Source organism: Amia ocellicauda, chromosome 5 (assembly GCF_036373705.1).
Source record: "Amia ocellicauda isolate fAmiCal2 chromosome 5, fAmiCal2.hap1, whole genome shotgun sequence".
In the NCBI taxonomy this organism is placed as follows: Eukaryota; Metazoa; Chordata; class Actinopteri; order Amiiformes; family Amiidae; genus Amia; species Amia ocellicauda.
The window spans coordinates 10451854-10462974 of NC_089854.1; the positions used below are offsets into that span (position 1 = coordinate 10451854).

At 42.7% G+C, this 11121-nt stretch overlaps 1 protein-coding gene across 2 annotated transcripts; it reads left to right on the forward strand.

Annotated features, from left to right (window-relative positions):
- Positions 1-1224: 1224 nt before the first annotated feature.
- On the forward strand, positions 1225-10734 carry phtf1 (putative homeodomain transcription factor 1). 2 transcript variants are annotated; one of them, XM_066703649.1, is made up of 17 exons: positions 1225-1303; positions 2665-2735; positions 2943-2999; positions 3258-3327; positions 3497-3655; positions 3939-4095; positions 4266-4362; positions 4551-4703; positions 5092-5310; positions 5741-5869; positions 6397-6666; positions 7041-7172; positions 7355-7441; positions 7896-8051; positions 8689-8784; positions 9035-9160; positions 9652-10734. In XM_066703649.1, the coding sequence occupies exons 2-17, from the start codon at positions 2691-2693 to the stop codon at positions 9670-9672; spliced, it is 1974 nt and encodes a 657-aa protein (XP_066559746.1). In that variant the 5' UTR covers positions 1225-1303; positions 2665-2690; the 3' UTR covers positions 9673-10734. The 2 variants fall into 2 exon arrangements, with proteins under 2 accessions (XP_066559746.1, XP_066559745.1); XM_066703648.1 differs by having other exon boundaries at positions 1270-1671.
- The last annotated feature ends 387 nt before the right edge of the window (positions 10735-11121 follow it).

Genomic DNA, 11121 nt, shown 5'->3' on the forward strand with positions numbered 1-11121 from the left:
TCCCTGTGTTCAAGGTATCCAATAATAGGTAATTAAGACACCCCTGCTATAGGCCTACTGCTTATTAGGGATGTTAATGATTTAATTGTAATGCTGATCTTGCTAATTAAAATCCATTCAAAGAAACACATTAGGCAATTAAACTAATCAGTACCAGATTTATTTCAATCCCAGTTGAGCACATACATTTATTTGGTCACTTGGTAATAAATGAATGAATTAATTAATTAATTAATAATATTATATTACCAATTTGGTTAATAATATACTTGCCAAAGACAAAGAGAGTTAGCATGACTTTCATAAATAAATATAAATAAAAGCCACTGTTTTATAATCATCCTTGTCAAATATCTAAATTGTGTAAATAATCTTGACTTTGAGTTTAACTGACATCTGGTGGCCAAATGACTAACAGAAAGACTGAATGCTGCTGCGATGCTTCTGAAGACATCAGAAATATGCAGCTCTTCAGCAATGACTACAGGACACACTGAGGCACATTCACAGTAAGGTTTTGACAACTGACATTAACAGGCAGTTTCAAATTGAGCAGTATCACAGCCTATGACTATGGTTCAATATAAAACTTTTAAAAGGAGTGACACCTACTGTCCAACACAAAAAAACAAAAAGAAAAACAAATCACAGTCCACCTGACCCCGGCGCCCCCTGCCTGGGTGGTGTTTTGTATTTCTGGAGACCATAGCTCCTGCCTACACCTGCTTAACATCACAGAGGGGAGGAGATTATGTGGCCCATTTTGCTCGCTTTGTTGCTAGTCTAACCTAAAATATAGTGCATTTCCAACACAAGAACAATGCATGTATAAAATGCATTTTATTATAGTGAAAACACTATGTAATGTTGGAAATATGTAATATGTGTATAATTTCTTTTGAGGAAACTCTAATTTAACATATCTTTGAAATGAAGCTGGAAGGCAACACATCTAACCATTTACTGAGCATGTTCAGTCCGAGTCAGTGTCAATGTCCTTCTATGATCAATAAACATGCTTCCTTAAAATGCTAAATTAGAGACATGTCCTGTGTTGCTAAACGAATCAATCGATGTTTTGGTCTTTATGTGGTTTTGCCAAGATGTTCACTGCCAACCATGACTAGGTCCCAGGCTGTGGTTGTGCTAAATGGCACACATCAGAAGATCCTCTCTGGTTAAGCTGCATCCGACTGACCTGTCACTTTTAAAACAACGCTGTCAAGATAATAGGCTTGGATGTGAACCCGGAAGAAGGAAGTAAAAGTAAAAGCATGTTGTTATTGCTGTCTCTGCAGCTGCGGTGAGTGGACCAGTTCAACGGGTATTGTGAGGGTGCTGCTTTTTCATGAAGGGCAACTATCTTTTAATTATATCCGACATTGCTTTGTAATCATTCCTAGGAAAACTTTTGGGTAGTTGACCAGTTGCAGCAATGTTTGTTGTCTTTCTACAATAACGACATACGAGCTTCCTGAAAACATGCGGCGATGGGGACGTGTAGACGTGTATTACAATTAATTAGATGTGCAGATGAGCTGATCTTTGCGTTTTAAGATAGGGTTAGTGTTAAAAAAATTGCTCGGCATTTTCTGAATTGCGTGATTAGTATGAAAATCAAGTTAGTTAGTTACATGACCATACATGTCAGGAGCGACGCAGCTGTTCGTGGTAAGTTTCACTTCTTCTTTACAGACAGGCTGTATTTTGAATAGGAAAAAATCGATCTGTGGTAAAACCTTGATATTTTAACATAATCCATATATTACCGCCCGTGTTTGCATGGACTCTGGAAATATCGATGTATAGTATTTATATGGGGGGTAAATACGTTGTGTTGTGTCATCAATGTGCGGTTTAACGTATTGCAAAGTCTCCAAACCTCCCCGATCATTTTTCAAATCCCTAGGAATAGTCTTCATTGTAATAATATTTCTCATTAATACTACATAACCACTCCTACATATTAACCTAGTGGGGGCTGTGCGCCTCTGACGTCATTGCGCAATGACTTATGAAATAGAACTACATCACTGCAAAACTCATGAAACCAGTAGATATGTTTAAAAATACTCCGACACGTATGAAGCACCATATTTGTTACTGGACGTCTATGAAAACGACGCATACATTTCAAAACAAATCGAAGATAGTTCTGTCTGGACTGTCTTCTGTTAGTGTAGGGTGTCGTTTTGTCATAGTATAATTATTAAGACAATAAACATTTGTATTATGTCCCAGACAGTGATCTGAAAGCCATTATTGTGAGTGAAATATGAGAAGCTGCTATGTGGTGTTGTGCAAGGATTTGGTAATACAGTCCACCCCATCAATTTAATTTCTTTCTGTACTGCTTTGCCAGGTGTTTGCAGTTTATGCTTCAGATTTCAAATAATCTTTCACGTTGAAAAAGAGTTTCCTGTCTCTGTAAACACATATAATGCATATATATTTAGCTTGTAGACATATAAAGACATGACTAACACTGCCTTCTCTTTAGCATGTTTAAATGGATTGCTTTGTGATTATGTATTCCATAGCATTCATTTCAGTCCTATATCTAGTTTAACCTTAATATATCTCGTACTTTCACATTTTGAACGAGTGTGAGATACAGCAATGGCTTGAGAGTACTTTCTCTGTACCTTTTGCTTCTGTCCACAGTGAAATGACCTATACCTGGAGTCTAAATGGCATCCCTTGACAAAGATGCAATAGCATGGTATCAGGAGAAGGTAAGACTTAGTGAATAATTACTAGAATGAGTCTCTGGCAATGAGCTTTCAACATTTAAAAATATTTCCTTTTTGTAATCAACTATTTTGAGCTGGGCAAGGGAAAAATAATCTTCTGTTCCTCTGTTGACAACTTGTGTTCTTTAATGAAGGGAAACCAAACCCTAAAGTGTTTGTGTGTGTGTGTGTGTGTGTGTGTTCTTTCAGATCCGAGCATATGACCAGCAGATATGGGAGAAATCCTTAGAACATACAGAGGTTAAGGTAAACAGAAAATGAATGTTATTTCTGTAACAGTATGTATACATGACAGTCCCTATAATGTCCTGATAGAATATAACTGTATACAAGGATATGGGTATATATGTATATATCCCAAAAACGAATTCTACATGGTCACTTTTAGAAATGTTGTGAGGTGTCTACTGAAAACTGTGTGTTTATGACTGTTAGTACCCAAACTGTTGACATACTGGTTTTCAGCTTGATGTAGCTCTTCACTTGCTTGTCCATCTCCCAAAGGGTATCAGAAGCAAACCAAAGAAGAGAGGTCACATCAAATCCGATCTCATTGATGTTGACCTGCTAAGAGGTAAGTATGTTCTCAGATCAAGATGAATAATAATTTTAAGGAATGGCGCAGACTTTAGAGTTGCTGCTCAGAGTCAGGTCAGTTGTTGTTTTGGCCAGTTATAACACTGAATGAAGATTCAGTATTATCTGTGCTTTGTTGCGTCTGACCAAATGGCTCTTTTTATAAGGCTCCACGTTCAGCAAGGCCAAGCCGGAGAGTCCCTGGACAGCCCTGACCCGGAAGGGCCTGGTGAGGGTGATCTTCTTTCCGTTCTTCTTCCAGTGGTGGATCCAGGTCACTTCCAGATGCATCTGCACCTGGTTGCTAGTGCTTTATGTCTTGCAAGGTAAGACCTTCTCCTGAGGACTATAGTATGGACTGTGGTGCTCAAATGCCAAGGTTGGATAGGGGCAAATGTTGTCTAGTGATCCAGCCATTTTCACATAATTGAAATGGCAGAACAGTATGTGAAACTCTTGGCTAAAACAGTTTTTCTAGTAGCCAAAGTGGGGAAAAAAATACCTAAGACATTAATAAAGAACATGGATTTCTTTCCCAAAAATCACAATGAACTCAAATGTTGTGTTGTGTTGAGCATTATCTCACACAAATTGTGTTTTTTTTTGCAGTGGTGGCAGTGCTTCTGTATTTAAAAGTGCCAGCGGTCAGTGTCACTGAACTGTTCGGCCCCATGTGTCTCATGCTGCTCCTGGGGACAGTCCACTGTCAGATAGTGTCCACCGCATCCAGCCGCAGCCCTGGGGTCAGCACCACAAGGAGGAGGAGGTGAGGTCGGGTACTGATTGGCTTAGGATGAAGGATGTGGCATCCACAATACACCAGAACACTTCAGTCCAGTTGACATCGAAATAGATGAGTTTGTTTTAGGTATTATGGTTGTTTAGCCTCTGTCTACTCTGGAAATAGGAGCCTTAGGCCATTTATTTTCTGTACAGGCAGAGGAAGGGGAGGACCGTTGACAGTGACGCAGTGGATATAGATGAAGGCCTGGACTGTACGTCAGAGGGTTGTCCCAGGGGAGATCAGAGGCAGGTAAGAGCTGCACAACATAAAGGATTCTTGCTATTTGGCCATATCCAGCACTGCCATTCAGTAGTTGGTAATGTAACAGACTTGTTTGTGAGGCCCAGAGCAAAACTTCAGCCCATCAAAGTTTAAAACAAAGAAAAGAAAAGCAGAGATTATGTTTTTGTGGAGTGTAATGGTGCTGGTGTTTACAGGATGGCTCAAAGAGGTCAGGCGCTGAAGTGTCAGACTACGCCTCCAGCGAGGAGGACACAGGGCAGCGCAGATGCAGTGTGGAGGAACTCACCTTGGACAACATCCTGAGGAACAGGAAACCTTTCTCGACACAAAATGGCGCCCTGACTCGGGTAGGGTAACTGGTAACCCCTCACAATCTAGAACACAAGCGTCTGCCAAATACGGAAGCCCATTGGTGCAGGCTTGAAACTATAAGAAAGCATGGTGGTTTCTTGAAGCACTTACTTTGGTCCACCAGTTCTTCACAAAATCAAAAGTTGTTCCACTTGCTGGTTTCCTTCCACAGTACATTGTGAAGTTCCAACTGTAAACATACAGCCTCATAAAATGATTGAGGGGCTAATCATTTAAGCTTATAAGGCTCTTGAAATCCAAAGTGGTTAATTGTTGGCAGTGAAGCACAAGATTTGCATCCCTTGTTTCTTGATTTTTAGCACATGGTTGCACAACAGGCCAAGTTCAGTCCCTGTTGTTGAGGTTGTGTGTCGTTCTGTGCAGGAGGAGATTGTGTGTCCGCAGCGTGCCGGCAGCTCTCGTCGGAGGTCTTCAGACAGCCCACGGCTCGGCTCCGACACAGATGATATGCTGTGCGAGGAGCTGCTGCAGGGGCCCGACAGCCCCTCCACGTGCAGCAGCGACAGCGAGGAGGCGGGCCCACCCTGCCACAACCTACCCCCTACTATGCCCAAGACACTAGAGGAAGACTTCTTCCAGCAGGTACAGCTCTCTACTCAAAGAGAACCCTCTCCAGGGAGTTTGCGTGGTTTTGAAACTGTAACGCAGCAGTGAGAAAATAGAAGAGAAAAAGAGGGAGAAAAGGAGAGGGTGGCATGAGTGGGGTTTCACAGCAACACTCGCCACACTCAGGTTGACACCACTGTGGTCCTGCTGCTGCTATGGTTGTTCAAGCTGCTGCCTGTGTCAAATCAGGACAGATCTTCTAGTGACAAAATTAGTGTTGGAAGAAATGTTCGATTAAATCAGGTTGGGTTTTTCAGTGACTAACTTTTTTGTTTTTTGAAAATGTTCAGTTGTAATAAAATGCACCTTTAATTAGTCTTTGCTCTCAACAGATAGGAGAATTATTCTCCAAAGTCTGCCGATCTGGTGGCGTCACGTCTCAATCAACTGTGTTCTCATTTACCAGAGCCACTTGTCCTGGCTGCAGAGCTGCCACCCCTCGGCAGACCGCGTGTCGGCCATCGTGTGGGAGGGCGGGGAGTGCAAGAAGACCGAAATGTCAGTGTTGGAGATCAGTGCTGTCATCATGAGCCGGGTACGGCCCCCAACCCCTTACCACTGAATTCTGCATCATCATTTAATTACAAATCAGGGCAGTGGTTTAGCATCATAAATGTGATTCTTGGAGTTTTTAACAAAATGTTAAAGGGCAGACAACAGTAATCTCATGTGGTTTCCATATTCAACCCAAGCATAAATACAGACAGCAAACAGCCCCCTTCCCAGTATTCTTTGCTTGGTGGTGAAAAGTGAAAATCATCACTTAAGCTATTGAAGAGATGTAGAAAGGGCAAACTGGAAACAGAATTAGCTGTACAAATAATGATTTAAGGGATGAAGAGGGAGGTAGAGATAGAGAAAAGGATTATTATTTATTTTTTATTATTACATTTTATGGGCTAGTGTTTTAGCTGCCCAGACTCACGTCTGTGTGTTTCTAATGCCTCTGGAATGGCCATCCCTGACCCGAAATGTATAAACGCACAAGGAAAGCGTTACTGTTGCAGTCTTTCCATAGGGCAGCTAATTGACCTTTAAGTGTGGCGTTCCCTGGTGGTACAGGTGAAGGATGAGGAGCAGGGCCTGGGCTACCTGATGCTGGGTGGAGGGGTGACTGTGGTGCTGGCTCTGCTGCCCCTGGCGTTCCGGCTCGCACGGAGGCTGGACACGGTGCGGCTGGGCTCCCTCTCGGCCCCCGAGCTCCTGGGCCTGGCCTGGGGGCCGACTAACCTGTGTGCACAAAGCCTTGTCCTCATCACCCTGCTGGAACGTTTCTGCCTCACCTGGCTCTTCTTCTTCATGATGTGCGTGGCGGAGAGGACATATAAGCAGGTGAGCAGCCGGTTTTAACCAGCAGGAGGTTCCTATGTTTCTGTCAACATCAGACGCTGGCCATTTCCAGTTTTGTGACATTATTTCAGGAAACCTTTCACAGACTGACTTGTTCAGTTTAAATATACTTTACAGTGGATCCCCGAGCTCATGAAACCAGAATTGAACCAAAATGTTGCACAGAGGGTGGTCTTATTCTCATCCCTATGTCTTATTATATTATCATTGATGGAATCTCTCTAGTCTTGCAGCACTTCTTTACAAAAAGAGTTTTAGGGGTGTGGAACAAGCTGCCCACCCATGTAGACTTTCCCGAGTTCATTTAGCTAGAGGGGAGATTAAATGTTTGACACCTTCCTTCCATTTTCGTGTAGCGGCTCCTCTTTGCCAAGCTCTTCAGTCACTTGACATCTGCCCGGAAGGCCAAGAAGTCTGAGATCCCACACTTCAGGCTGAAGAAGGTGCAGAACATCAAGATATGGCTGTCCCTGCGCTCCTTCCTCAAGGTGACTGAGTACCTGCTTAAACAGAACACCCAGCACAACGCCCAACCACAATACACTTACAGAAAGCACATATATAGTGCCTGTTCGATAGTGCAATGTGTTGAGGTGGTCACCAGGGGGTGGCATTGTACTTGTTTTAGCAGTTGATGGCTCTTATGTTGACTGCTGACTTGTTATTGCAGAGACGAGGGCCCCAGCGCTCGGTTGACGTCATCGTCTCTTCTGTCTTCCTGCTGGCTCTGTCTGTGGCCTTCATCTGCTGTGCCCAGGTCAGCACATTCAGCAACGAGAGCACCACATGTGTCCTGCATATGAACCGTTAGGATTTCAGACACAGAGAAAACAGACCCTTGTTTTCAATTGAACTGGAGATACGGCTCTTCTTAATGAAAACTAGCAGCCATGCAACAGAGAGCAAGCACAAAATGAGGCAGAGAAAAGACAGACAAAGGACATCAGTTTCTGCAGAAATACTATATTAAACTTGTCTTTTCACAGCTATAATACATATTCATTACTGTTAAGGAGTTTTAATTAAGTACTGAATCAATGCGTATAAAAAGCAATAGGAGAGCAAGTGTATTTTGGCCATAGTTATAAAATAACCATAACCCACAGGAAAAGCAGTTGATACTGTTGTATGCATATTACTTTTTCGTTCATTTGAATAAATAATATCAGGGCTTCTGAGGTTACTTGTTATTGTTTCTCCTCTCCGCTCAGCTCCTGCACAGTCATCACACCTTCCTGGACTCAGTGAGTAACTGGGAGCTGCTGATCTGGGGTTCGTCTCTCGCCATCTTCCTGCTGCGCCTCACCACCTTGGGCTCGGAGACCAACCGCAAGTACAGCAACGTGTCCGTGTTGCTCACAGAACAGGTACATGTTACGTACCGCGGGCACGGGATCAGGGGAACCCAGTTGCGGTACTGGTGGGATGGTCAAGACAGGCTGGGGGTCGGATAATGGCAGGACAGGGCTATCAGTCGTAAGGCAAAGATGTGGTCATGATCACAGGCAAGGGTCAGGCAATCAGGCAAACAGGAAGAGCAAGGTCATGGTTGGGATGTCAGTCAGGTGGTCAATGACACAAGGCACGGGGAGACTGCTCAGAGATGTAGCTAACACTAACAAAACTTCACGACTTGTGACAGACGGTGAGGGGATTATATAGGGGCCAGAGGGAAGCAAGGAACCAGGTTTGGGAGGTGCATGGTGAATGGGGGCAGAGGGTGATTGAACAAGTGCACATGGTGTTCAGGAATGTTGATTGATTGAATGAAGGGAGCTGGGACATGTGAGTAGTAAGGAAGGTTGATGGTGACATCTAGTGGGGAAAAGTGGAGGTGCTTGGACTGGGAGAAGAGTGCTGGTCTGTGGCCGTGACAGTACCGCTATCCCAGCATGCAGCTGAGAAGCATTGAATACTAGTTTGGTGCAGCATTACTCTAACACCTAAAACATCAAACATCTAGGCAATCAGTCAGAATTTAACAATTTTTTTTTTCCTTTTCAGATTAACTTGTATCTGAAGATGGAAAAGAAACCCAACAAGAAAGAAGAGCTGAACATCGTGAACAATGTTTTGAAACTGGCTGTAAAACTAATGAAAGTAAGTTTAGTCTGCTAAACTTAAAATCCATTCAGCGGAAAACAAGAATGAACAATGCCTTTCCAGAATAATCCCCCCGCCCCCAGACCAGACATTGGAAATATGTGTTAATATCTGTGACAGCAATTATGAGTGACAAATGATCCAGTGGGTGGGAGTCACAAGTATAGTTAGTGTCCATTCCAGAGCAGCATCATTAAAGCAATCTCTTGTATTAATCATTGTTTTCACTCTGATCCCTGTGTCTCAGGAGCTAGACACCCCCTTCCGGTTGTACGGACTAACTGTGAACCCTCTCATCTACAACATCACCCGTGTGGTCATCCTGTCTGCGGTTTCTGGAGTAGTCAGTGACCTACTGGGCTTTAACATCCGAGTGAGTGAACTCTTGTCAGATAAAGAACTCTACGGTGGTTCATCTTGAGTTTGATTGCTCTGACAGCGCTGCTAAACTATTGGGGGGTCAGCTAGACTTGAGTTGAATGTTTTTTGTTGGCTTTTTATGCAGCAGTGACCCATATTGCTTAATTGAGCTTTTCAGAGTTATCGGTGAGAGCTTTTGTCAGTCCCCCCCCACGATGCTATGGCTCTGCTGTTTGTGCTGGGGGCTTGCAGTGAAAGAATCGACCACTAGCTTGGTAAAACCCATTTGGAGGATGTGGTCTATATCCTTCTTGTCAAACTTGCACAGTTGGGAAGGCTATAAATAAAAATAAAAATGGTAATTCCACTGAGCATAAAACAGTCACAAAGGGTGTAGGTTTCCTCAGAGCTTGATAATTTAAAACAATCATATATCTTATTTTATTATGCTGATTGTTCTGATCTGTTTGTTTATCCGTTGTGGTAATTGTATTTGTCTTTCAGTTATGGAAGATAAAGTCTTAATGTGACCACACCAACCGTGCTTTTTGGCTGCCTGGTAGATACACTACAGGATCGCTTGCCTTCAGGGTGACCCAGCCTTGCAGATGTCACTGTGACACGGTGGCCAAGAAATGGCACTTTTTTCAGCCTTCCAGTGAACCATGAGGAATCGGCATCCAGGAAGAAATCACTAATAACTGCCACACCGGGATACATGGGCTCGATCCACAAACTCTACCTTGAAACGAATGCCTACATGTACACACCTCTAAGATTGTATATAATAAGCATCAATCCATGGCACCTGCTGTGTAAGAGCCAAATTAAACCCCCGTTTATCTCCAGGGGTTCCTGATCAGCTTGTGCACATTTTAAAGCCAGTTTAGCAATCACTAAAGCCTTAATGTGGTAAAAGTGGGACATGAGATCTACTAGAACTGATACACATAAAACAGCATTGTAATGTCATTTAATGTCGGGTCTGGTCTGCCTTGAACACTGTGCATCTTTGAAACTAATGCACAGCATGCGTGAGCTTTTGATGAACTTCATATGGGCTTTGATTAACTTTGATGGACTTGTTTCAGACTCACGTATGGCCTCTCTCTAGAAGTATTTACACAGCAAAATCACACGGACCTTGAGCTGATGACAGAAAGTGAGCAAACGGTGTGAGATACAGCAATGATCTGAGCTTTCTGACAAGTCTCCCTGCAGTCCATTGACCCTGGCTGGACCAAGAGCGTGAATTACTACATCATAAGGAAATGAATCATCGAGGTTCCATTTATCAGAAAAACACAAAAAAACTGACTTATCTGTGATGGTAATTTAGTACTGTTGTTTACTGTGACAAGGATCCAAAAATTACAGTGAACTCTTCATATTTACCACTTTTGAAAACAAAAGTCTGCCAGTTTGTTGTGTAAGATGCACAAATACCCACATCCGCTGCCTGATTAAGCAAAGGATGACACATACCTAGGAGAAATGCTTTAACATTACAAGTGTTGACAAAAAGACTTGAGTGGTTAAACATTACATTTTGTGAGGAAGCTTTTATTAAAATAAAAAACAAATCTGTTCCGTTTTCATGTAATTTTGTACAAGGATTAGGATTCGACTCAGATCACTGCGAGTCCAGAGCACAGACAGCAGACCTATACCATCATTGGGAGGACGTATGGCGCTCTCATCTCACAAGCACCAGTAACCTTCTGGGAAATCCTACACACAATCAGCTGAACAACCCAGCTTTAATACAGCAGCTTGGATGGGTAGACTTAGCTAAACAAATTAAGTGGTACACCCTTAATATTTTCATGCTGAAGATTTTACCTGTTTAAGCACAGAGCAAATATACACATTGGACAATGGTTAATTTATCTTTACTTTTTAAAATTGGGAAATCCACACATACTCAGTTTGTTTAACATTCGGATTGTGACAGTACTGTATGTACAGACAACT

What these genes read in the sequence shown, in the direction of transcription:
- phtf1 (XM_066703649.1), top strand. Translation starts at nt 2,691, where the DNA reads ATGGCATCCCTTGACAAAGATGCAATAGCATGGTATCAGGAGAAG. An exon ending in AAAATGGCGCCCTGACTCGG is followed by an intron (nt 4,704 to 5,091) that starts GTAGGGTAACTG and finishes CGTTCTGTGCAG; the next exon opens with GAGGAGATTGTGTGTCCGCA. An exon ending in CCTTCATCTGCTGTGCCCAG is followed by an intron (nt 7,442 to 7,895) that starts GTCAGCACATTC and finishes CTCTCCGCTCAG; the next exon opens with CTCCTGCACAGTCATCACAC.